Genomic DNA, 27,987 nt, shown 5'->3' with positions numbered 1-27,987 from the left:
TTGAAAATGGCGTGAATGTCATTGAACGAATGTATGACAAAAGTGATAGAAGCAGCATTGGAGAATGGAAAACATAGTGTGAGTGTCTCCGTCTCCCAGGCATCTCAGTGTCGCGGGTATAATTAGACTGTGGCCCATACTAAGTTTGTAGTATGTTAGTGAACCCACAAGCACCCATGTTGTCAGTTATGTCCGCCAATGGGGTAAACTTTATGCGAAAATCTTGAATGTTCGCATTGATTGGCAACACTGACACACTGGGGTGCTTATGAGACGGGGACATACACTATGTTTTCGATTGTCCAATGCTGCTTCTGTCACATTTGCCATATATTCTTTCAATGCCATTCACACCATTTTCAACATTACTATATATTTACACTTGTTAGCAACACTGACAACCTAGATTGGTTGGGAGACAGCCACAATCAACATCTTTTTGCTATAGTTCCTGTGATGTTTCTGCCAAGTTTGGTGTATAAACATCTCATCGTACGGAACCTGTTTTACAATTTATTTTTATACTTGGTTGGCAACACTGACAAACTAGGGTCCTTGGGAGAGGAATATGTCCGACATATATTTTCTCTAGTGACGAATGATGTTTATGCCATGTTTCATGGATATACACCGAGTGGTACAAAAACCATCTGCCACGTTGTATTTACAATTCGTTGGCAACACTGACGAAACGGGTACGTTTGGGTGCAAACTGATATTGTCAAACCCTTACCCGAGTCACGTTCTAGCAGTGAGCCAAACAGGAACATGATGGGCTCAGGGACTTACGTGTGATGCATCGTAACATTCATTTTTATTTCTGTCGAATATACTATACATAGGATCACAAACACCAACAAACAGGACCCATATGGGGTCAGTTTCCGGGTTTGCCCGTGATTTGAAAGCTGTTTCGTACTTCTCATGGTAAGAGCTTTCAAACGATATATAGGTTTTTCCCCAGGTACTTGGTCCCGGTATGGTATCATCCCTAGTTAGTGCAGACATCCCACGGCCGTGATAATGGTGTGCCGTAAAAAAAAGAAAAAAGAAAAAAAGAAAAAAACACACATCTTTCTTGGTATTATGGTGTAATGTGGCAACACTGACGGTACTAGACTGTCGACACATATGGCTGCCCACCAACTATTTTACGGATAGACTGTTACATACAAAGAAGAAACTTGCAAATAATTGAGGAAAAATAATTATCTCCCTACTCCTAGCCATGACTTCCTGAATAATGACCTAAACCAGGAAAAGTGTATGATTTTTCGTTCCTATAGCTAATAACCGATACGCTGTGTAATTGCTATTTGCAACTACTACTTTTAATTAGATTAACGCACGTGTTGATTTTTTTTTTCATAATTTCCACTTTATTTGAAAAATGTTAATTTTGTCCGCAATTACGCAACTCCACTCATTGTCAAAAATGTTATTTTTTTGTCTCCAACTCATTGTACTGTACATCATATAACTGAAAGGAAATTATATTTCGGATGAAAAACAAAATCATTATTTAATTCAACTGGCTACTAGTTCATTCCATCCCTTTCAAACAAAAGCCTTCAATATTGTCATAATCTACTCGTTACGGGAAGTTACATAAAATTTGTAATTAACGTCCCACTATTATGCGCTTTAGGCTAAAATACATGGATAATTATTGAGAAAGAAGGTTTAAAAACTTATGGAATGAAAACGTGGAAAAATTGTTGTCAATCATAAAATCACGTGTTCTGATGATAGAACAAGAGACCCTCTTGGCACCAAAGGTGACTGAAATACCTCTGAGCTATCGTGCTCCAGCCTGATAATAGTTGTAGCCTATTTACCCAGTATGGCTATAGCCCCCGTTCAGGCACGTAGCCAGGATTTCGTAATAGGGGGGGTCCGTGACAAAATACTGTGGTTAGCAGACCACGGGCTCGATCATACTAAACTATTTTACTGGCAACATATGTTGGTCCGTTTAATCTGTATTTGGTAATAGGGGCGGCGTGACATGAAGTACTGTGGTTACACACCAGGGGCACAATCCATCTAAACTATTTTACTGGCAACATACCCATATTGGTTTGTTAGGACACTAAAATGAGGATATGCCGGTAAGTATTTTAATAACAAACTATAAAGAAATCTCAAGTAAAAAAATATGTAAAACGTTTTGTAAAAGATATCATCTTCCGAGGTCATTCGAACTCAGTTCTTGTCTTCTTTCTTTTTATTTTCCTCATCTTCATTTAATGCCGTCAAGGATGACAATGAGATCTCTTTCGACAGTAAACACATCCTATAAAATGGATTAGTGTTGCCGAGAAACTGAAAATTTCTTCAACAAGTGTAACTGGAATCTATGTTGCCATGCTCATATTATTGGCGATTGGGAGCATTTTTTAAGTTCTACCTGAGAGTGTCTGTTCGAACCAGTTTATCGATCGTCATTTGTAGTCCATAGGATTAGCGTGGAACTAGATGGAATTCGAAATGCTCCATTACAATAATATACATTTTTAACTTGAATCCCCCCGTTTCCTCCACACATAGCTCCTCATAAGAAAGAGTAACCAAACGCTTGCTGTGGCTTTTTATTTTAAATGCTGGTTCTTCTTTTTCTTTTTGTTTCATCCTTCCTTAATATTTTTTCGTTTCTGGTCTGAAGGGGGGGGTCCGGACCCACCCCTTGGCTACGTGCCTGCCCCGTTAGTAATTCCGCGCAGCAACATTTCCAATGGGAACAGATCAGATGATCTTGGAAACCATAGTGTGGCTGCCACGTCTGATTCAATGATCATGACGATCTCATTTAAGTGATTTCCGGTCACGAGCCACGATCTCATTTAAGTGATTCCCGGTCATGAGCCACAATCTCATTTAAGTAATTCTCTGTCACGAGCCAGGATCTGATTTAAGTGATTCCCGTCACGAGCCACAATCTCATTTAAATGATTCCCGGTCACGAGCCAGGATCTCATTTAAGTGATTCCCGGTCACGAGCCACGATCTTATTTAAGTGATTCCCGGCCATGAGCCAGGATCTCATTTAAATGATTCCCGGTCACGAGCCACGATTTCATTTAAGTGATTTCCGGTCACGAGCCACGATCTCATTTAAGTGATTCCCGATGACGAGCCACGATCTCATTTAAGTGATTTCCGGTGAAGAGCCACGATTTCATTTACGTAATTCCCGGTCACTAGTCATGATCTCATTTACGTGATTCCCGATAGGAACATAAACATTTGTTGAGTTGCCTTGTCTTTTTTTTTTGTTTTTTTTTTTTTAAGCGTTGAAATAAACTTATTGTTTGCTGAGTTGTTGAAGTTTTATTGGTGCTGAACACCGAATGATATTCATTATACAAAGAGTGTACTTTCTTTGAAACATAAAAAAATTCGTCTTGGTTAGGATTAAAATTGTAGATGTGTTAGATGAAAATATACGTACAAATTTTCACTCTCTCCTATAATATATAGTATAAGTTGTTTATTATTATTATTATTATTATTATTATTATTATTATTATTATTATTATTATTATTATTATTATTATTATTATTATTATTATTATTATTATTATTATTATTATTAACTTGTGAAGAAAAGTTACTTCTCAAATAGTGGGAAAAAACTTAAAGATTTAAATCTGCTGGTTGTACTGCATTTGGAGAAATAATATGTCCCTATAAGAAATGTTATTTTCCGTTCTCTTTGAAATGAAAAAGAGATAACTTTGATCACTCCATTATCAGATATATTGCTCTATTCTATGGAATTAAATCAAAAAAGACAAAAAAAATGGATCGTATTTATTATAGCCTCTATTTTCTTCCCTAAAGCCCACATTGTTTTGTGTTATCTTGTGTGGAACAAAGCTTTCAAACAGTTGTTTGCACCTCATTATGCTTTGTGTGTGTGTGTGTGTATCCCAATTTCGCTATTTCATTTTTTTCTTTTCCATGGTCATATCAACCCCTCGCTGTCATCCATATGTGGTGATGCTACTAGAAACCACATGCGAAAAAATCACCCCATTTTTCTAGCTTGTACAAACTTTCTTTTTATTTATGTAGAAAAAAAGTACATGTGTGTGTGTGTGTGTGTGTGTGTGTGTGTGTGTGTGTGTGTGTGTGTGTGTGTGTGTGTGTGTGTGTGTAGGAAAATCTGGAGCTAAAATGAAAAGTATGGTGGATTTTTCCTGTTTTCTGCCCTTACTCCCGTGTTATCAAGATCGTTATCGGTTGACACGAAGTAACGAGAGACGGGGGTTGGTTGTTGCGGGTGGGGTACGAGAGAGGGTCTCGGGAATGGAAAGTACGAAAGCTTAATTAGCAACTGGTCTCTCGAAGTTGAGACTCACAGTGGAAAGGGGGTTTTTCAGGGGTTCACAAGGTTGAACAAATAAAAACCAGATGCTCCAAATCGTAGCTAAATTTTAGCAATGGTGGCTAGCAAATGTCGTGTTAGTCCTGTGGCTTTATGTAGTCTAGGTTTCTCTCTCTCTCTCGCTCGGAGAGACATTCATTTCATGATGATAATATTGACTTTTAACTAGTTCGCAACAGTCGTTGTCTTCCAATATGTTCAAAGAACTTTTTTTTAAAAAAAAAAAAAAAAAAAGATAATCTGGATACTCTTTTCCTTTCGTGAACGTTAATACTAGCAGTACTAGAAGTAAAATGATAGGTCTTTAATAGGAAGATATGAGAATCCTAATTTTTTTTTTCTATTTAAAAAATAGCATATTTTAGTCAGCAATATCTCATGGAATATTGTCATCTCTCTGTTAATTGGAATCGAAACCCGGACGTTGACACCATGCATACACCCATACATAGCTCAGAAATTAATAATCATACCTAGTTGTAGAGGCAATTGAGTATATGCTCATAATGAACTTGACCCTTTAACTCAGATAATTTCAGATATTGTGTCAAGTTGATAATGACTTAACTTATTAAATAAAACTAGAGACATGAGATTTAGTTAAATATCCAAAACGGGTTCTGTGGCCCTTTGGCTATCTTTGGACAATGTCTAATCATACTCAAATCAAGAAGAATTTTAACAGAAGAAAAGATTAGCAATTATGGTCGTATACAGGGTATTTCAAAACAACAATACAGTGTTTGGGAGATGATTCCTGTCACCAAGACAAAACAAAAGGTATATAGACTAACATAGGTGCACACATGTTTCCTTTCGGAGTTATAGGCTGCCGAAAACATGAAAAAAATGAACTTTAAAGTCTTATAGCTGCAAAACTATGGAACCTATCGTAGTCGGGTCAAGACTTCACACAGGAACTAGTACGTGCGCTATCCAAATATCCATGTTTCAGAATCCTAAGGTACTCACGCAACAATTTTTATAGAGGAAGTTTGGCTACAGGCATATAATTTGAACTACTCACCAACTACCTCTATTAAAAAAATGTTGCGGAAGTACCGCAGGATTCTGAAACTTGGATTTTTGGATAGGGCACATACTAGTTCCTACGTGAAGTCTTGATCTGACTACGGTAGATCCCATAGTTTTGAAGCTATGGACCTTTAAAATATGTTTTTCATGTTTTCGGCAGCCCATAACTCCGAAAGGAAAGAAACATTTGTACACCCAAGTTTATCTATACATTTTGCCTTATCTTGATGTCAAGAATCACCTTCCAAACGTTGTCGGGTTGTTTCAAAACACCCTGTATAAACAATGCGTTTATCAGGTCATGGACCAGCTCTATACTCAACAAATTCGTTCTGCGAAGGTGGCGCTTCTTCTTAGGTCACTAGTCCAACCTTGAGTTCACTATTAATTCAGTCCATCTACCTTTTCTTCCTAGTTTTTAGTGGTGTCATTATTCTTCGTATACCTTAACATTGCAAGAATTTCTAGATCGTTCGAAGTAGGAAGTGTTTATGTTATTACGTCAACACATTGCTATATAACATAGGTTTTTGTTTCTTATTAGAAGGAATGTTCTATCTGCACAGTAGTTTGTACGTTACTACATGTTTCCTTTAATTGTTCTGAGGATTGTGAACGACCTACTACACCAATCTGGGAGTTGAATTTTTATTTTCCATTTAAAATATGAATAATTTACAAAGTATTGAGATCATAGTTATTTAAATATCTTTTCCCTTTCACCAATTAATTTCTGTAATCTTACAATATTGTCTCACGCATACACACATCTATATACAGAGTGGTAAGATACTACATCAACAAACTGGAAGAGATTATAGTAGACATGAAATTAAGCAGAAAATGTCCGATGAATATGGATGCAGATCTCATGTGTATACAGGTACGTAGCCAAGGGGGGTCTGGTTGGTCCGGACCTCCCCCTCCCTTCAAAACCAGAAATGAAAAAATTAAAGAAGGATGAAACAAAAAGAAACGAGAAAAAGAAAAATCAGAGTTAAAAATAAAAAGCTACAGCAAGCTTTTGCTTACCCTTTCTTGTGAGGAGATTTGTATTACTTGCAATACATGATGGCGAATGAGCGAGATATCCTGGAAAAGTCAGGGTATTTGAAATTTCTAGAAAAGTTACGGAATTCTCAGAATTTTTGCTACTAGTCAGGAAAACTTCAAGCTTTCGAAAGCATAGTGCCGTTCTGTAACAGTGTGGACATTTTTTTTATAATTTTTCATCACCGCTTCTCTGCAGTATCGAACATGTTATTTCAGAAACAGTTTTCTACTGCTCCTTTAACCTGTCATTAAGAACAGACAGTAATTAACAGAATAATGAAAACAAAAAAGGTAATGTGGAAAGAAAGTTCTGTTAACATTTGATTCAACAGAGAAAGGAACGCAGATATTGTAAAATCTTTTTCAATGCCTTTTTATATTCTTTTACGCGAAATTTCTTCATAGTTTGTTATTAAAATACTTCCTAACATATCCTCATTTTATTGTCCTAACAAACCAATATATGTTGCCAGTAAAGTAGAGTTTAGATTGATCGACGTCATGAGATATTAAAATAGTGTTTGACATCCAAGATTTGAGTGAACTACTGTTGTTAACGAGACTCGGGAAATTTCTCGTCTCGTCTCGAAAACGAGACGATAGTTGTAATATTTCTCATCTCAAGTTGAAAATGAGACAATAGTTGTAATATTTCTCGTAACGACTTGAAATCGAGACGATAGTTGTAATATTTCTAGTCTTGACTTGAAAATGAGACGTTAGTTGTAATATTTCTCGTATCGACTTGAAAGCGAGACGACAATTGTAATATTTCTCGTATCGACTTGAAAGCGATACGATAGTTGTAATATTTCTCGTATCGACTTGAAAGCGAGACGATAATTGTAGTATTTCTCGTCGCGACTTGAAAGCGAGACGATAGTTGTAATATTTCTAGTCTTGACTTAAAAATGAGACCACAGTTGTAATATTTCTCGTCGCGACTTGAAAGCCAGACGATAGTTGTAATATTTCTAGTCCTGACTTGTAAATGAGACGATAGTTGTAATATTTCTCGTATCGACTTGAAAGCGAGACGATAGTTGTAATATTTCTAGTCTTGACTTGAAAATGAGACGATAGTTGTAATATTTCTCGTCGCGACTTGAAAGCGAGACGATAGTTGTAATATTTCTAGTCTTGACTTGTAAATGAGACGATAGTTGTAATATTTCTCGTATCGACTTGAAAGCGAGACGATAGTTGTAATATTTCTCGTATCGACTTGAAAGCGAGACGATAGTTGTAATATTTCTCGTCGCGACTTGAAAGCGAGACGATAGTTGTAATATTTCTAGTCCTGACTTGTAAATGAGACGATAGTTGTAATATTTCTCGTATCGACTTGAAAGCGAGACGATAGTTGTAATATTTCTAGTCTTGACTTGAAAATGAGACGATAGTTATAATATTTCTCGTATCGACTTGAAAGCGAGACGATAGTTGTAATATTTCTAGTCTTGACTTGAAAATGAGACGATAGTTGTAATATTTCTTGTATCGACTTAAAAATGAGACCACAGTTGTAATATTTCTCGTCGCGACTTGAAAGCGAGACGATAGTTGTAATATTTATAGTCTTGACTTGTAAATGAGACGATAGTTGTAATATTTCTCGTATCGACTTGAAAGCGAGACGGCAATTGTAATATTTTTCGTCGCGACTTGAAAGCGAGACGATAGTTGTAATATTTCTAGTCTTGACTTGAAAATGAGACGATAGTTGTAATATTTCTCGTATCGACTTGAAAGCGAGACGACAATTGTAATATTTTTCGTCGCGACTTGAAAGCGAGACGATAGTTGTAATATTTCTAGTCTTGACTTGAAAGCGAGACGATAGTTGTAATATTTCTCGTATCGACTTGAAAGCGAGACGATAGTTGTAATATTTCTAGTCTTGAATTGAAAATGAGACGATAGTTGTAATATTTCTCGTCGCGACTTGAAAGCGAGACGATAGTTGTAATACTTCTAGTTTCGTTTTGAATTTACAATTGTACTCGTCTCGTTTTCGATTCGTGTGCAACAGTAGATCGGGCGGATAATATCGTTTCGAAAGATTTTCCATTCTTAAATATAGAATAGTTGGAAATGTAAAAATATACGTGTATATGAAGATTGTTATAAGGACGTTGGCACCTAGCACACAATTCATTATTTCCAAAAATAGACAAATTTATCGAAAAAAACCATACATTCATTGCAGCTTTATGTGTGTGAAAGAAAGGATGATAAACTGTGTAAAGGAAAGGAATTCCCTTGACAGAAAACAATATAATAGAAATAATATTTGGTCCTGTTATTGGAAGAAATTACATTTTCTTGCTACAATCTCGATTACGACAGAAAATGTTTGACCATTTTTCTTGCTACTTCTTCGTCTGGACATTTTTCCTTCTTTTCGACCATTTAGCTGTTCTTCCGTGGCCTATTCCTAAGACCGCAATGCTGTGTGACTTCTAGAAGCAGTTTATTCAATAAGATTCACAGCCCCTTCGTTTTGATTTCCTTCTACTAGGACGAAAGAAGAAAAAATCTCGGAGCTTCCCCCAACATTCCGGCAAATCGGATTTTCTCCGTTTCCTCAAGTGGCCGTTGGTAGGCGCTGTCAGCAGCTTGGAACCACGCAATCAGGGATCTTCCCTCTCTTTTTTTTATTACACACATTTATACGTGCACATACCAGCACATACACTCACAAACCAACACATACGTTCCTTTTTCTGGTTCCTTTTTTTATTTTTCTTCTTTCTCATCGGTTTAAAAATGAGAGGGACACACATTTCACAGCTTACTTTCAAATCGTGGCTAGAACTTTTAACGGTTTCACAGCTAAATTGGACACTTTTTCACTCGCTTCTGAAAGGTTAAGCAGAAGGAAAAAAAAAAAAAAAAAAAACAGGAAAATAATTTCAAATTTTTAAACTGTAACTATTTGCAAGTTTTCGAAAGATTAACTTGTGTGTTCGGTTTCTAGATTCAGAGTCTTTACAATTTTCATCCAGGAGTTCGGTTTACCAAAAAATCTTTATATACGAGGGTTGGGACAAAAGTCATTGCAACAAGTTTAATGCTTGCAGATATGTGAGCGGATCACAAACTGCTATATGTCGTGTGGATACCATGCTGTGGTATACTATGTCTTCACAACAACAGATGGGTCTGTGATTCCTGGTAAGAGCACAGAGGACGCTGTGAAATCAGTTGTATTACGAGCGTCATGCGAGATGGAAGTAACTTATGTTCATCAGCGTGCATACATCAAGATAGCCATTCTCCGAGGGAGAAATGCGGGAGAATGTCACAAAAAGTTGGTGGAAGCCCTTGGGAATTATGCTCTCCCATACCATACGATGGCATGATGGGTAGGAAAGTTTCAGCAAGAACATGTAGCAACCAATGATCAACAACGCTCGGGACGACCTGTCAGTGTGCGGGCCGACGTAGCACGTGCCATCATCGAGCAACTCCTAGAAGAAGACAGACGATGGATGCTACTGGAGTTAAAGAGGGCAAGTGGCATCAGAAAACGCACCACGAGAGGACATTTCCAATGCTGTGCGATAACAGATGGTGTAGAAAATGATAATGCAGATAATATTCAGTGCCTTTTACATCGCTGGCAGCGTGTGATGAACGTTGCTGGGGACTAATTTGAGGGTTTTGCCATGTCAACTGTAGAACAGGTATGTGTACTGTGCTATACTTACTAAAATACTGTGCTTCGTATTTTGCACTATCAAGCCAGTATTGTCCTATACACGACCTTAATAAATATATGAAACACAATGTTCACGTGTTATTCCATGTCCACACATGTAGTTCCCACCTCGTTCTTTCATATGCACATGTCGTATTTTCCAACCGGACTGATATCTGCAAGAAACAATATAGTTGCAATGACTTTTGTCCAAACTCTCGTATTTACCCCGTCCGTCCATTTGGGAGACAATAAATCTCAAGAACTCTTTAATGAGACACCATCAATGTTGGCTTGGATGTAGATTGCCAAAACTTAGGTATTGAGCTCGTTAATGAAGATGACCCATCCATCGCAAGTGATGAAAGTCAACCATTTTCCTGTATTACCGTTAGTCAACATACAGCAAAAACGGTAATAGATAGCGAAAAGCGGTTTCCTGCAATCGATTAAGCATCCCAAGAATCTGTATTGTTGTAGCTGCCGCGTTCTTCAACATGGCTCGAACTACAGTATTTTATTATCGTTTCATTGCAACATCTTATAACTGATGAGTGAATTTTCAATTTGTAACTTGAGACATGAGACTATAAAGTAACAAAAGATTATTTATTTTGTTTCCTAGGATGCAGTTAGCTACCAGTAGTTCACAGTCACAAGACGCGCATCCAGATTTTTTTTTTTTTTTTTTGTAGGAGGGGTCCAAACTTTAGGGGTACCAATACTATAAACCACTACATAGGGAGGGCGCGGTGGCTCAGTGGTAGAGCGTTCACCTCTGGTGCTTGGGATCCCGGGTTCGATCCCAGCCCCCGCCAAGTGAACTTTGTGGTGGACAAACACCGTGTGCGTGGTTTTTCAAGGGGGTTCTCCCGTTTCCTCCCACTTTCTTCATTCCACCATTTCATTCATTTCTCATTATCACCGTCTCCTTTAGCCTAACCGGCATAATCGTGGGACGTAAAACTCAAAGATTTCATTTCATTCTTTTTACCACTACATAGGTCTATATATAGTATTGAACGGATATTATTCTGCATCCGAAAAGACGATAAGTAATTGCAAAATACTTCCAGATATATTTTCGAAAAAAAAAATGATAAAACTAGATTGTTTTTATAAGAGAAAGAGTACAGAAGAAGTGTTTGATAAATTTTTCATGCCTTATCAATCATTTCTTTGTTAAACAAGTATAGTTATATTGAGATAGTGTACAAATGTATGTTGAGTTAGGAATTTTTGTGCGGGGGTCCGTACACGGTGCCCCCTGCCCCCAGTGGATGTGCTCTTAACTTTCGAAAAGCACTAGATTATTAAATGTCAACAGACTTCTACTAAAGAGAAGACATTCACTTCATCAAGTTTCAATATTACATTTGCTTCTGATTTTAAGGATTAAGTTTGTATTACAGCAACTTCACAAAATCTAACCCATTACTTCCTCATTACGTACACAAGTATGCTTCCAGCCTTATACACATTACAACCGAGCACACTATGTAGGATCGCTCATATAAATACGTTAACATCTTCAAGAAGTATAACACAACATCACAAGCCTTATTACACCCTACGGTCATTCAGCTTTAGTGTCTGTTGGGTACTTTTACATGGAAGATTATTACTCGAACAGATCGTTCAATTAAAAAACAGGGTCAGCATAGTATGAACGTATACATAGGCAGGCTTATATAATTTACTGTGCAGTGTGACATTACGTTAGTTTAGTAATCAAAATGCATCAAATATACAGTGTGTAACAAAATGGTACGGCAAAATTTCAGGGGTGGTGGGTAGGAAAGCAAAAAGTTCATATGACCATATGTCGGGAAATGCATCGTTACAGTTACAGTCATTCAGCCGCCTGACGGTGTAAAATAGTCACATAGTCACATTCTGGTCGCTTTTTAACGTGATTCAATTTAAACCTCAATAGCTCACCCCCTAATTAAGCTAGGAAGATAGTTTTGGTAGGAATGTGTTCCTGAAGGATGAAGCTTTATGCCGATATGCATTTTATGAGTGTACCCTCAAGGGGGAAGGAATGCTATCCCTAAAATCCTAATGCAAAAAACAAAAACACATAATTACCCTCCCCCGTTCGCCGTGACACTCCCACATACATAAAATACATATTAGCGGGAAGCGTCGTCCTTCAGGAACACATAGATAACAAAATTATCTTCCTAGCTTGATAAGAGGCTGAGTTATTGAAGTTTAAGTTGAGTCACATTAAGGAGCGAACAGAGTGTGACTATTTTACACCGTTACAGGCGGCTCAATGGCCGTAACTCTGTAACAGTGCATTTTCCACATATGGTCATATGAACTTTTTTTTACTTGTCTACCCGTAAGGAATACACCCCCGAAATGTGATTTATCTTTTTGTTACACTCTGTATCAATAGATCTTACCAGAAAAGTTAATTTAATTTGTGTATGTCTACTACGAAAAAGACAAAATGCTTCAAAAAGAACTAGGGCTAGGATCGATTAGTTACCTACTGTCCACTTAAAATATTATGGTATTCAACATAACGCACACATCTTAATAAATTTCACGGAACAGCTCGGACCACCTGCTGCGCTTCTGCCCTGATGGCATTCGTGCTCTTTAGGGTGTTTCATATACCTTCGATGCTCACAACAGACGCTAAACTTTCAATCAATAAAGAAGTAAACAAAGCTTGTTAATATAACTTTCATATTCAATTGAAGACTTGAACTGAGAAACATACCAGTCCACCTGAGATAAACGAGGAATTTTTCGTCCTTGTATTTTTCAGGAGGAACAAAAGAACTATAATATTGGCATTTTCGTTTGGAAGTTCTTTTTTATGGTTTCTCTTATTAAATATGTTCCTTGTTGTCCTCCTTAAAGTTTCAACGATGTGTAACAGCGTGAAACTACGTGAAATATATATTTTTCAAATCAGATACTCAAATTCAATTTTTGTGTGTTGTTAAGTTAAGTTAAAGTTTCAACTATGTGTAACAGCGTGAAACTACGTGAAATATATATTTTTCAAATCAGATACTCAAATTCAATTTTTTTTGTGTTGTTTAGTACCGTTACATGTTCAAGTTGGTTACATTTTAATATACTAATTACAAACGTGAAATTCTTGTTTATGTCGGAGCATCTTAACGAATATAAATGTACCGAAATGAAACAGCTAAAGAAGTTAATGCACAGAATTCAAAAAGCGGACGAAAGAGTCTAGCTGTCCGAGTCTAGTTGTTGTTACATGTCTGAGAGACGACTAACTTTGGTTTCTTGTTGTTTGCAAGATCAAATTAAGCATTATAGTCGAATATTTTTTTTCTCAGTCATTAAAATTTTCCATTGTAGCGATGTAATTGACCTAAATGCAAACACGTCCTAAATCCCTCGACTAAATTGAATAACACCCCAAATCCTTTGATTAAGTTGTCATTCTATTCAGTAAAATTATTTTGTATAAAAAATAAGATTTTGAATTGGATTTAGGTTATAATATTCAATGTCTATCCGGAAAGTAATGTCACCAAATCTACAAGTATGAAAAAATCATTTATTTACATAACAATAAGAATAATAATACCTGTACATTTAAAGTCTTCAAAATGTTGTCCTCCTACATAGATATATATTTGCCAGCGCGATTTCCAATCTGAGAAGGCATCCTGAAAGTTCTGTTCAGGAAGTGCGTTGAAAGCTATTTCACAAGCTGCTTTCACGTTGTCAATTGTTTTATAAAGATGTTCTTTCAGGACGGATAGCTTTTGCAATATTTAACATGTCGTCATTAAACGAACACTCATTTGAAGTCTGTTTGCCAAAGTTCTTTCACACGAGTCACAGTTTCGTCATTTGAGGAGGTTGACAGGTACACAACTCGGGCTTTGTCGTTGACCTCTTCACGGCCTTCCAAAACGCCTTGAGCCATCTGGAGATTTGCCTTTGTGATGAACACTCGTTCCTGAAGGCCTTTTGAACCATTAGAAAAGTTTCCGCTCCGCTGCAGATTTGCCGAGTTTCACACAAAACCTGATTGTGTATTTTTATTCCAGTAAGCGCTCCATCGCGACTTGTACAAGAGACCGAAACAGAGGTTTATGAAATATCGGCCGTCCTCCACCTCCGAGAGCTCGGAGGCAACTGAGTAAGCACTCGTTCGGTAGCTGACTTACATCACCGTCGATCCCGGCGGACACAGCGCGCTGCAACGTACAGTCGCTTCACAATAAAATGCGTGACTTAACTTTTCGGTCAGACCTTGCAGATTTCGAAGAATAAAAAAACTGAAAATGCGAAAAAAAATCTCAATTTTGAAGAATTATTTTATGTTTTATTTTATTAATACTTTTTTGTCCTAACTTTTAGAAATTTTGTGACTTTTCTTGTGAAAATATAGTGAATGGTTTCTCCTTGACTTTAGAGTTTGTTGTGAGGACCAAAACTTATTAACAAATTTCTCGTAATTAATTAGAGAAATCAGGTAGTTTCACTTAAAAATCTTTACATCTTCGAGGCAAACAATAGATTTTCTTATATTCTCACCTAGAGACTCGAAGAGTATAAAATTTAGTTCCTATTTTTTTTCGAATTAGCTTTCATCTCTCATTTTGGTCTTTTATAGAATCCTATTTTTTTTATCTTCCCGTGATTCAATCTTCTACCTCCTGATCCTTCTTTCCCTCTCTGTGTGTGTGAGTGTTATTTTTTCTATCATCATCGTTTTCGGTGTGTCTGCCACTCCCATTTCATTATGTTCCATAACGCATGGCTTTTGAAGAAAGTGATTGCGTAAGCTGTTTTAGATTGCAGGAGGCAACTTAATTCGATGGAACATAGTAGATTTTTCATTTTCTTTTTTTTTTTTAAAAAAAAAGAGAATGAATGAAAGAACACTTACAAGAACATGGGTGTGACAAAACGCCTTGGCGTCGCAGCTCGAAAGAGAAAAAGAGATGTTGCCTTGCATTACATTTCATATATTTTTTTGTCTTTTGGAGATTTAGCTTAGCTGAACTGGCAGTCCACAATGCCGACGATGAAATCCAAACTTTCTCGCACAAGGTTCTCTCTCTCTCTCTCTCTCTCTCTCTTTTCGTTGTTGGCTCTCTCAGAAATGAAGAAAAGGACGATGAAGAAATTTTGGCTTGAGGAAGGGGAATGAACGAAAGCAAGGGGGGGAAAGGGGGGAACTTTATTAGAGAGAGATTGTGAGGCGAGATTAGGTTGTTGGAAAAGACAATCCCCGCAGTGAAAGTCTCCGGTACTTAAAACACCAGTGTCGTTCATGTGATGGTGAAAAGAGGAAGACAGCGGGACGTTTGGGAGAGAGGTGAGGGGAGAATCATTTTGGGAATGATCGCCTTGGGACAAACAGATGATACAACTTCGTTTGTTAATCTAGTTAGTAGTGGTATATGTTGTCTAAGGTACTAAAGAGAAGGGACGGGATGGAAGAAGAGAATGTTCTTTGCTTTTCAAACCCTTTCTTGTCATTTCTTGTAACGTTACGCCCCTCATCCTTTTTGTCGCAGAAGGGAGTTTGGAGGAATATAGGCACGATTAATGCCAACAAACAGCACAATGTACTTGACTTTAATGGCACAGTTATTTCGATCAAGTTAAGAAAGTAATCGGTACAGATAAAGAATAAGTGTATACTTTTAAAATAAAAATCTACAGGTATTCTGTTAACTCAGAAGGGAGGAGTAACGTTTAAACAACTTATTTATGTAGCCGTTAAAAAAAAAAGTGTATTCATTACAATTCAATTGTAACACAAAACTAGTTTGTCGTGAACATCCTACACAGATTGACGCTTGCTTTTCACATTTGTTTTCCTTCATCGGCATACCCATCTTCACTAATGCGCCTTCTCGCTACGGGTACTACCGTGCAATCCACTAGCTTCGCCCTGTCCTGAACCGGGATAGATACAATTTTAGTTTGCAGAAACCAACTAGCACGGGTTGATACGTGTTTTTGCTAAGAAAAAGTCGTTTTAACAATATATACGAGGGGCGACAAAAAACCCGGACTTTTGTTCTAAAAAAAATAATTTATCAAGTTTTTTACAAAATTTTTCGGTCTCCTTCAAAGTAATCTCCATTAGATCCGATGCAATTCTCCAGTCTTCTTTCTCACTGTTTGAAGCATCTCTGGAACTCTTCAACTTTGATATTGTCCAATGTCCTATGCGAAGCTCTTTTTACACCCTCCACATCATCAAAACGCCTCCTTTTTAGATTTTTTCATTCTCGGGAATAGAAAAAAATTCTCACGGGGCTACGCCTGGCAAATACGAAGGTAGGAAACGATATCCTACTCGTTAGAGCCTAAATATCCAGACTCTGTGTGAGCAGGCGAGGAACAAACTTAAGGGCAACGCGTCTCTTTTGCAAATCCTCATTGAAAACCCGCTGGCACGACCTCCAGCTCACTCCTGTCTGTTCTGAGACTTTGTCGATCTTGAAACAACGATCCTTATTGATTTTTTGGCCGATTTTTTCAATGTTATCGTCGTTTTGAGATGATGAAGAGCGCCCATAACGAGCATGATCTTCAACAGTGATCTCATCATGTTTAAACAGCTTAAACCACTCGAAAAATTGTGTGCGCTCATAGCATCATTCTTGAAAGCCTATTAAACCATTTGATAAGCTTCCGTTCAGGCCTGTAGTTAGCTCAAAAATGTATTGGATATGATTCAACCATATTATAATTTAAGAGCATATTATAGTTCATTTGCAAGCCTACCGTGGAAAATTTTAGGGGGGTTAGTAAAAATTTAGGGGTCCCGGCTCCCTAGGCCTCCCGTGACTACTGGCTTGCTTCCGTTGCAAGAAAGAAGCAAATTCTCTAACATAGTTTTTGTTCCTTTAAATCTCTCATAACGATTTCGCAGTCGGCAAACGAGAAGTTAAGAGAGACAACACTACAATCAAACATGAACTTCCTACGCAGACGCCGCTTGGCCAACTGATTTAGGAAGGTCCCTACTACACCCACCTAGCGGAAGAACTCTCTACTATGCCTAAGAACAGCCGCGCGCTTTCAATCCGGTTTTGTTTTCCTCGTAAGTTTCCAGGTAAATTGTTCACGGCATACAAGTTTGCAGACCTATTATAAATAGTACTTAGTTGTTGGACTGGCGCCAAGGAAATATGAATCTAGAAGACATTAGGAGACAATTAGTGGAGGAATTGAAATTTTTGAATAACTATTTCTGGTGATACCCTTCCGCATTATCTAAGTGGGTTATCGGTATGCGCCAAAAAATGTATAGGCGGCTTGAGTATGTTATTTCCAATAAAGAAATGTGAATTTTTCTTTTATATAGAAAAATGTCCCCATATTCTTATGTACGAAATAATCCATGGAAACATTGTTTGTTGACATCAGTAGATGAATGAATAATGTAGTATAAAATTTAACTAAATGTGTTAGCTCCATTTTCTAAGGCCAGAATATGTGTATGTGCTATTGACAAGGTTGTCTCCTACTACTAATAAAGCTCTGAATGTATAGGTAACTTCCCCTGTTTATTCCATATACACATACAATAATCAGTGTTTAACTCAGAATTCTCAAGACATGTTGTTTCTTACACACTTTTATAGCCTAATTTAAATTACATGTAATAGCATTGCTTAAGTCAGTGATAAGCGATTACCAATATCCCTTTAATATTATGTACCCACAATAGGAATTATATGACAAACAATGAAGTATGTCTTTTGGAATGAATTCAATCGTCACATATATTTTACGTCTTATTAAACTGTTTCAGCACGTGAGTTATGATGCTATGCACTTTTACCTGTGATTACACTCAGAAATTTGTTCTGTGCGTTGCAGCTATCACGTACTGAGTCTTGAGTTAAGATAAGACTCTAAGTCATAAGTATCAAAGTCGGAGTTATAGATAATAGTCTGAGTGATAGCTATCAATCTGAGCTAAAGAGTCTGATTGATTGATAAGTGTCACAGCCTGAGTTATAGGTAGAAATTGGTCCGAGTGATATCTATCAAACCTGAGTTACAGATAAGATGCAAATTAAATAAGTCATAGGCCAAATTAGAACTAATTTTCAGCACAAATTTAAAATATGAAATAGTAATTCTAATTTTACAAACAACTTTGTTTTATTCTGTTTGGTTTGCTACCATAATATAAATTTAAAATGTCTATGGAATATAAAAGAACTGCCATGGTAAATCCTAGCAAACGAAATTTAATACAAAAAGTGTACAACGTCAGATATTCGGAAACAAGGGTAAAAAAGAGTATTTCATGTAAAATGGGGAATGAGCTACAGGGATAGGTAAAAGTTGTTGAGGATGGAGGAAGTGTTACAGGCAGGAAAGGGGGGGGGGAAGCTAGATGAAGAGGTGTAATATTCAATTTTCCATGCCATGTGCGAAATGGACACAAAATTAAACCGGTTGACAGGATGGAAACGTGTCTAATTTGCATGCGACGTGCTGTAATAGTCAACGAAGTAATCTTCGCTGATGAAACCACATTTCACGTCAATGCAGCGGTTAACTGTTACAATTGTCAAATACTAGAGTTTTCAAAAAAAGAAAGTTCTCTCTCTCTTTCTCTCTGTCTGTCCGTCTCTCTCTATGTGTGTGTTCTCTCTCAATTTCTGGTCGTTATTCACCATATATCACGGAATGAGAGAGAGAGAGAGAGAGAAATGACTGTAAACCAACGAAACAAAATCGAAGCATCAGACTGATTTTGCATCTGCTATCTATAATGACAGAACAAGTAAGTAAAGTAAATTATGTTTTTAAAAAAATTAATTATTCCATAAGAAACTTTATAAGAGTTACTAAAAGTTTACATCGTGACTTTACAGCAATTCATAATTTATTGATTTATGGATGGCTTTATCGTATTTATTAATTTAATTTGAATTCAAATGAATTATTATTAGTTAACTCTAGCCTAGGGTATTTAACGTATTCTTCATTAATTTACCTTAAATTCAATTCAATAATAACTTTTTTTGATTGAAAATATTGTGTTTGTTGATTCAATTTGACTTGAATTGAAATATAACTGAGTTTTATCGAGGACATATAAGGAGCTTTGTTTATTGATTTAAATTAAATTCGATTGAGTTGTAACTTAGTTTTATCCATTAGAACGTTTATTGATTTAATTCGTATTCCATTCAATTGTAGTTTTATCGAGAGCATTTAAGATGTTGAGTGCATTATTAATTCAATTTGATTTGAATTGAATTATAACTTTTGTTGAGGTATTATGTTTACTGATTTAGTTTGAATTGAACTGAATTATAACTTACTTTTATCGAGGACATCTACAGTATAATAATTTTATTTTAATTTGAATGCAATTGAATTGGAGCTTAGTTTAATGCATATTACAATAAAGCAGTGGTTTCTTCACCTACATAGTTACTGAAAATACTCAAAGTGGTTGCAAACTTTATTAAAACCATAGCCAAAGGACCAGGACTTGTATCTGTACTAAGTCTTCCACACTTTCCCTTACAATTGCTCTTAGTTTGGCCTCGCCCCTAAGGAGACCCCGTGTTAGAGTATAATCTACTGTTTGCTTGTCGAGTAACCACAACAACACATTGCAATATACATATAACACCACATTTCTTGTTTGACAGAGAACAGCAGTGATTACTGTAATAAAACAACACATTTTTTTTTTTTTTTTTTTTTTAGGAGACTGCATTCAGATTTTCATAAGAATCCTAGTGATTGTAGGTAGCATCCAAGCTGAAACTCATTAAAACTTATTTGAGATCAGTAAATTAGCTAGAACTTTTTAACAGTTTGGCAATTATGTCAATTGAATCTGAAATTAGCGGGAGTTCAAACTTCTAGACAAAATTCTAAAACAATTTGCAGAGAAAGAAAAGTAAGAAAAATTATTTTCTCTTAATAAAAGGAAAAGTAATATGATTCATAGTTTATGAATGGTAAGTGATTTTTAGAAGTAAAAAAAAAATGTTTCCAACAGTGAATTTATTGGGCAGAAATAAGTTAATATTTTTAATAAATTATTTCACAGCCATTAAAACAAGCCGTAGTATGACCGTGTACTTTTCAGTGGTGATATACAAATTTTGCTTGCTGCTCGTAGTCAGAGATGGAAATCATGGGGATGTGGATCCCTTAGTAAATTGAAGTATTTCATCAAAAGAAGGAAGAATATCAGCGGTTGTTAGTAAAAATTGGGAAACTTCGATAGTGATCTTGATTTTGTTTGGTGGTTCTTTGTTTTGCATCCAACGTTATTGTTTTAGTCGGTCGCCCTCGAAAGTTTCCTTATGACCCGTCAACCCTGGTCTTGTGTTCTGGTGACGTAGCCCGATCTACTAATGATTGTCCGCTTAGTTCTGGAATTCCATTTCCACCCCTGCTTATAGACTTATATGTATGTAATTTTATATTCAAACGGAGATTAAATCCGTTTGATCTAATAACTGGTACACATTTTTTAAGCGCACCCTTTGATTGCTTTCCATTCTACCACAGAGAAATATGATCTATTATAAAGGGCACTTTATTTTTGTTTTTATACTTCTATAGGGCTTGATGCAAGTTGACTGGGTATTCTAGGACTGACCAAAATTGTTTCCAATTGAACCCTGCACCTCCTAAGGGCGGTCATATTTCCTTATGAATATCACAAAAAGTACAATGTGTCTCAAACTTATCAAGCGTGTAGGGAGTTCTATTCCAAATCTACGCCTCCACTGACGTTGAACTTCATCGACGCCCTCAAACGTGAAGTATCAGTTTAAAAACAACTTTCATTTCTCAACTGTTAAGCATGGGAGAATGTTAAATTTGCAGAGAGAATGGTAAATTTGGGGGAAGCAGAATGTTAAATTTGGAGAAAGAATAGTAAATTTATGGGAGCAGAATGTTAAATTTGGAGTGGGAATAATGAATTTGGGGGAGAAGAATACTAAATTTGGACAAAGAATGATAAATTTGAGGGGATCAGAATGTTAAATTTTACAAGGAGAATGGTAAAATTGTGTGGACCAGAAAATTAAATTAAAAGGGAGAATGGTAAATTTGGGGGAACAGAATGTTACATTTGGAGATAGAAGGGTAAATTTGGGTGAAAAGAATGTTAAATTTAGAGAGAGAATGACAAACTTGTGAGGAGCACAATAATAAATTTAGAGAGAGAACGTAAATTTGTGGGGAGCAGAATGTTAAATTTAGAGAGAAAATGTAATTTCAGGGAGCAGAATGTTACATTTGGAGAGAGAATGATAAATTTGGAGGTCAGAATGATAATTTCTGGTGGGAATAATAAGATTTCGTGGATTTCGTGCTAGCAACCATGCAGTAATACCCATTTCAGTATTTTTTTTTTTTTTTTTTTTTTTTACTACAATCTTCGCCAGAATTATTTATAGGTTTTCAGACTCTATACCATATAGTACTCTGATGAAGTTAGTGCCAAAACGCAAAAAGAGCTGCAAACTTGTTTCCATTTGTAATATAATTCAATTGAATTTGATATTTGTTTTAATGAAATGTTGAAACCAAAATTGCGTAAATGTTTCGCAGATAATATATCTCGGAAAGGAAGATAAACCATCTCGAATTGCATTATAATTAAAGAGTGAACGGTGATGCTTAAAAAAAAATTATTCTATCGATTTCGTACTCTGTTCAAAATTAATGTATTGCTTTGCTCTTCCGTTATCTGTAACTAGATCAGCCTATCGTGTTATTCGTCTATTTTATCTATCTAACTGGACTCGTATGTTATTGATGCTTATAAAAGTAAACAAAATGATGTCAACAAAAAATAATGAGAAAAAGAATGTAAATTACATCCCTTGAATTATATTACTCTATTTGTTGCTGTGTTAAAACAGGATTTTATTTTGTTTTCTTTTTTTTAAAAAAAAAAAAAAAGCAAATTCATATTGTTTGAAATTCTAGATTTTTGATCCCTTGTACAGCAAAGTAGGGTACAAAAGAAAATAATGATAGTTATACAGATACATGATATGTCTGTTAATAACAAACTCTGATGAAATGAAATCTCTCACTAAAGCGTTAATTCTGTTATACTGATCATGATCAGATTTTGGTTAGAGATGACTCGAATCGAATAGGAGTTCGACATGAGTAGGGGAGAGAGAATGAGAGAAAGAGGGTTACATAATGAAATGGAAGTGAAATGAATACTTTTTTTTTTTACAAAGAAAGTAAGAAAGAATGATTAGATTTTTTTAAAAAAAGAGACATCTAATTGAATAATTATGTTTCTGAAAACGCCGATGTCTGCACTTTTCGTATTGGCAAAGAGGGAGGAATATAAAAGAAAAGATAGAGAGTGATAAATGAATGTGGCATTTGAAAATGTACTCGTAAAACAAAGGGTGGAGAAAGAGAACTAAAAGAGTTATGGGCGAAACCATTCTTACTACGTCTTTCCATTCCAATACCAAATGAAAATGATGTATATACTTCGTGTAACACAACGTTTTCAAATTTCTTTTGTTGATATACTCTGTACCTTATACTTTGTTCTAAAACATAGAAATGAGATCCATAAGAAGTTGTAACGTTATTTAAGATTCCCTTCTGTTATATATATTTGCCCACAGTTCGAGTAAGTCAACACGATTCGGTATTTTAATTTATACACTTAATTGCAAAAACTAAAAATTGCATACCTTGGAAATTAGGCTCGTCAAATATATAGAACAACTAACTTTTATTCTCAGAACTCCATGAATAGTAATTTTTATGTTGTCATAGCAACACGAAACAACTCAACTATCTCTAGTTATAATAACAACCATTACATGATCATCAATCTATCTCAACATATTTTTTACACTTTTTCTTCTTTTTCTTCATAACAGATTGTGCACTTTTAAGCGCCGTTGCCCAAAATAGCTACAATTAAAAAGGAAGTAATTTATAGATCAGATATACAATATCGTTGTAAAGTTTGAAGTCGGTGTTCTGAGTTCCTTTTAAACGTTGTTATAGCAATCGCAAAGTGTCGTGAAGCTTGGCCTAGATCTAACAATTTCAGCATCCAATACAACACGAGGATGTTTCCCGCTCACCAACTCCCACACATGTAATTTTCCCAGTGTCATCTCTCGCGCAATACGGAGAACATCTTCTGAGAGAGTAGTGTTGTCAGATCACCGCTAAGTTTCGTTTTGTTTACTTTTGTTGTTATTGTTTTTATATTTTTGTTATTACTATTATCACCATTTAATTAGAATAATTGTTAGTGTTCGCGTTACAGTTCTTTAAGTGTTGTCTTTTGTTGCTCGTTCCGCATGTCTCCTAAATTTGGCAACATTGTTGGTGCGCTTCTGTTGGTTCACGTTTTCTCAAATGCGTGTTCGGAAGGCAGTTCCACGAATCGTACCGAATTCTTCCGATGCCTAACACGTGAGGCAAAGCAGTTCTATGATTGGTATAGAGCCCGGGCTTTTCGGGTTGTCGCGATCACTATAGCAAATGAGAGGGCTGCGGTGTTGTCATGTTTTGTTTATTTTATTGAAACAGAACGGGATTTATCTGTCACCTCGTCACTTGCTCGTGCTTTAGTGTGTCTGCTTAGGTACACCCTTTTACCACATGGCAACGTCGAGTTATAATCTTCATTTCATTCGCCAAGCTCAAATACCATTGATTGTGTCACATAATTTAGTAATCTTAACAACTAACAACTACCTAGATTTTTATATATATGGGTGTGCACAAAGATATCTAACAACGTACTTTTATCGTTAGGTCTTGATAACATAACAACAGACCTGAGACCAAGAAGTAACCCGTCATTGAAGTTGGTAGGAAGCAGACATCTGTACCATCTGCTAGAAAATATGAAAACTCGATCAATATAATCGTTTCTCTTTCATAGAAACAATGGTGCCGTAAATTACAGCACCGCTCCAACATCGAATTCGAGAATTAGTTCAAAAATTAACTGGTACCTTGGAGTTTGAATGATTCTGGTATCCGTGCTGGAACGAATGAGCTAGCTGCAGCAAAAGAACTGGTTTGTCACATCACATCACTAATTGTAATCATACCACAGACAGTCGTCTGCAACGAATTTATATGCTGTGGATGGCAGATCAGATACAAGTATTCTTAGAAATCAACGTAAAACAGTGGATAGAATCAGAATTCCAACAAAGTGAAGATGCGCAAATTGGTGGGAACTTTTTTAGCCGAGGAAGCAGCACTTACAGATTGAAGTCTCCCGGACTTGGTACATACATACATACCAAATCATTTCCATGCGCCTTGTATTTACCACAAATCCGTGTAATTGTCAAGCGTGGCAAAGATTCTATTCAAACTCACGCCCCAACTGGTGTCTTCCCACTTGCGACAGTCCTATTAGCGACAGGAACTGTTAACTGTCCTATGAGCGACCGATTCGATCTGTTAACTGCTCTTTGAGTCACCGATTCGTTCATACTAAGATAATGGAAAAAGATAAGGTTCTCCCTTCTTCAACTTGTTTCATGCTAATGTAATTTAGAACCTAACAAATGTACTATGAAAAATTTCGCTCTACCTGAATTTAATACGTGAGAATGCTCTCATTACATTAACAATCTTTTATACGTTTTTCCTAATATTATATTTTTGAAATAATTTCTATGAATACATTGACTCTATCAAGGGGAAACTAACTAAATACATTTAGAGTAGCTCCGCCTTTGTCTATGATTCTAATATAATTAAAAATGTCATGTTAAAATGATACGGAGCATAAGTTTAGATTGAATATGTTTATGTCATAAGAAAGAAATCAGAAAGAGGTAGGGGCGCCCGAAGAAAATTTTCTAGGGAGGGGCATCTCCATGGTTGCCGTATCACGTCTGGTATATCTGGTATTTAATATACGTGGTTTGCTACATTACGTATACATTTTTGTGAGCCAGGGGGGCGATCCCTGCCTTCTAATCGGGCGCCCATGGAAAAAAGGTGTTCAACACTTGAAGATATCAAAGAAATCTAAAATACGGTGTATTTAAAGAAATTATTACACAAGTTACAAATCTCTCGCAGGACTTAACAGTTCGTCTAGTTATAAGGGATTATTTCAGATTGCTACACGACAAGCTTTTATGTGTAAGTCAAAACAAGGGAGGGAAGGCAAATTAAGCAATTAGTTTACGTTTTAGTAGCTTACAATAGGGGGGAAGGTAGTTTAAAGAGTTTGTTTACCTTTTGGATTGTTTAGAGTGAACTGCATTGTAATTGGTTGGATTGGTTGAGAATAGCCAATCAGATGTAAGGGATCTCAAAAGCTGTCTTTTATCATTGACTTTTTTTTTTTCATTTTATTCATAGAGTCTTAGGAAGTCTAAAAAGTAGATAGTTGGCGAAACTGTTGCACGTTTAAATTTTTCAAAATAAAATATATTACTGTGCTTAGTATGTGATTAGATTTGAATAAAATTAAATACAGAAAACAGAGCTTTTGAAGAAAGGGGATATTACAACTGGATTTTCAATAATTACATAGGAATATACTTTTCATGGAAATATCCCTGTTGTCTCGTTAAGTTACTTGATATGTTTTATGTCAAATCTAACTCAAAATTAAAATACGTTTTATTTGCACTCACAGTAGAGGAAAAATATATTTGACGAACAGTATCACTGGCACGTACATATTTCATACCAAGGTTGTTCGGGCGCTAATAACGCCAGAGGCAAACATATTTTACAAGATGGAATCATATCATCTTCCATCATCTCAATAAAAATGAATCGGTCGCTCATAGGACAGATAACAGTTCCTGTCGCTAATAGGACTGTCGCTTCTGGGACTAATTCGCCCCAACTGACGTTCAACTTCACACCGATATTTTCAACATTGAAATACCACTTTAAAATGGACTTTCGTCCTTCAAATGTGAAGCATGTATTATACATTTTGTTTCACTATTATACATCACATGTTACAGTCATAAGAGTAGCGACATCTGTTAAGGAAACACCATACTACATTTTATAATGATAATTCAATTGTGTGTATTTATATGATAGATGTTTATAGTGTTTCTATTGTATTTCTTCTAAAATTCTGGTTAAGGATTAATGCACACTGTTCCCTCCCTTTAGCAGAAGCATCCTCACGTGATATTTGAGGCAAGGACCAAAGTGCATAAAGGATGCGCCAATACAGGGAACCTTGAGTGGCGGATGCGTCCGTATCGGAAGCAGAAGCACGTCCCCAGTGGAAGTCGGAGTAAAAGAGATGTTAGAGAAGCCTCTAAATACATCGAGACGGCCCTGGTGCTGGATAAAGCCATGGTAAGTTTGTTTTGTCTATAAAATGAGTGGCGCATTAGTCAGTTTACTCTTGTGCAACCCTGTATATATATTGTGTTCATATATTTTCTGTAGTCTCACTAATTATCTGTTATATATATCACTGTATACATTATAATACAGAACACCAGTGGCGTATTTAGGGGGTGGCTATCGGGCTCAACCCACCCCCGAAACCAATTTGTTATATTCTGAACTTCATTAAAATTTGTCGGCACACGAAAGGAAAAATGTAAGTGCTTATTTACGTCTTATGCATAGCTCCCCCCCCCCGAAACAAAATCCTAAATACGCCACTGCAGAACACAGAAAAATGTTAGAAGTTAGTATGGAAAATACCTAGTGCATGCAAAGAAGTTAAGATATTGTAAACAACAGTAGAGGTGGTAATGAAAGGAATAGGATTTATTACCCTCATTTGTTCCAATCAATGTATACAATTCTCTTCGTTCCTCCGTACACTATAGGTTAATTATTTACGTACCTTATTAATAAATACGAAAGCACGTTGATGTTTAGCATTATCATTACCCACTTTCAAATAATTAAATTGAAAGCGTACACTTTAATTTTAATTTTTTCTTTGATTTTGATTTTTACCGTGCCTTTCAGCAGCGAGTCTGTATGAGATGTGGACTTAACAGCTTAACGTGGGATTCAAACCACGTGAGCTCCCGCCGGGAATCGAATCCGGATCTACCACATAAAAGACATGTACATTAACCACTTAGCCTCGGGTAAGGTCACAATTCAGTTTAGTTGCAATTAAGTCATCACAATAGTGTTTCAAATCTGCAAGTTGCCTATACGCATCTATTGTTATCTATTGCATCAGACATAGAGGTACCGTAGATGCTGATATCTATTAGTTTGGCCGTACTTTTGGAATTAACTTTACACTAAAGGCTGATTCACACATAGGGTGTCGTGCCCATGTCGTTCCCCTGCCATGCTCTCCCCGTGTCACGGCCAAGACAATTCACACATGCCATGCCCTGCCTTGCCTTGCCGTGCCACTGCTGCGTTCTACACTAGTTGGATTGCAAGGAGGACAATGTTGTTCGTGTGCTTCATGTCGCCTCGTAAGCTCCGAAGAAAGCCGAAGGATCGCGGCCGACGAGCCACGACAAGTCGGTTTGTCTTCGGGCGATCTGTCGGGGCACGACAGAGGCACGGCACGTCATGTGTGAATTAAAAAACATAACCCAATGACTTTTCAATGTCAAAGTCTGAAAAAAAACTCCGTGAACCACGGCACAGCATGAGAACGGCACAGGTATGGCACGTCATATGTGAATTTAAAAAGGTAACCCAATGACTTTTCAGTGTCAAAGTCTGAAAAGAAACTACGTGAACTACGGTACGGCATTTGAACGGCACAAACACGGCACATCATGTGTGAATTAGGAAAGACAACCCAATGACTTTTCAATGTCAAAGTCTGAAAAGAAACTTC

At 36.4% G+C, this 27,987-nt stretch overlaps 1 protein-coding gene across 13 annotated transcripts in view; it reads left to right on the top strand.

The window, feature by feature from the left end:
- The window catches only part of mmd (disintegrin and metalloproteinase domain-containing protein mind-meld), a 750,004-nt gene that overhangs the window by 514,732 nt on the left and 207,285 nt on the right, over positions 1-27,987 (top strand). For 12 of the 13 annotated variants that reach the window (XM_081739577.1, XM_081739571.1, XM_081739576.1 and 9 more), the window contains exon 7: positions 26,322-26,513. In XM_081739577.1, coding sequence (XP_081595703.1) covers positions 26,322-26,513 — 192 coding nt within the window. The remainder of the gene's footprint in view (positions 1-26,321; positions 26,514-27,987) is intronic. The other variant, XM_081739572.1, reaches the window with a different exon arrangement.

The sequence above is a fragment of the Thermobia domestica genome, chromosome 15 (genome assembly GCF_964235325.1).
Source record: "Thermobia domestica chromosome 15, izTheDome1.hap1.1, whole genome shotgun sequence".
NCBI lineage: Eukaryota > Metazoa > Arthropoda > Insecta > Zygentoma > Lepismatidae > Thermobia > Thermobia domestica.
Note: the sequence above shows the minus strand (reverse complement) of the source record. Positions and strands in the feature narration are given on the sequence as shown.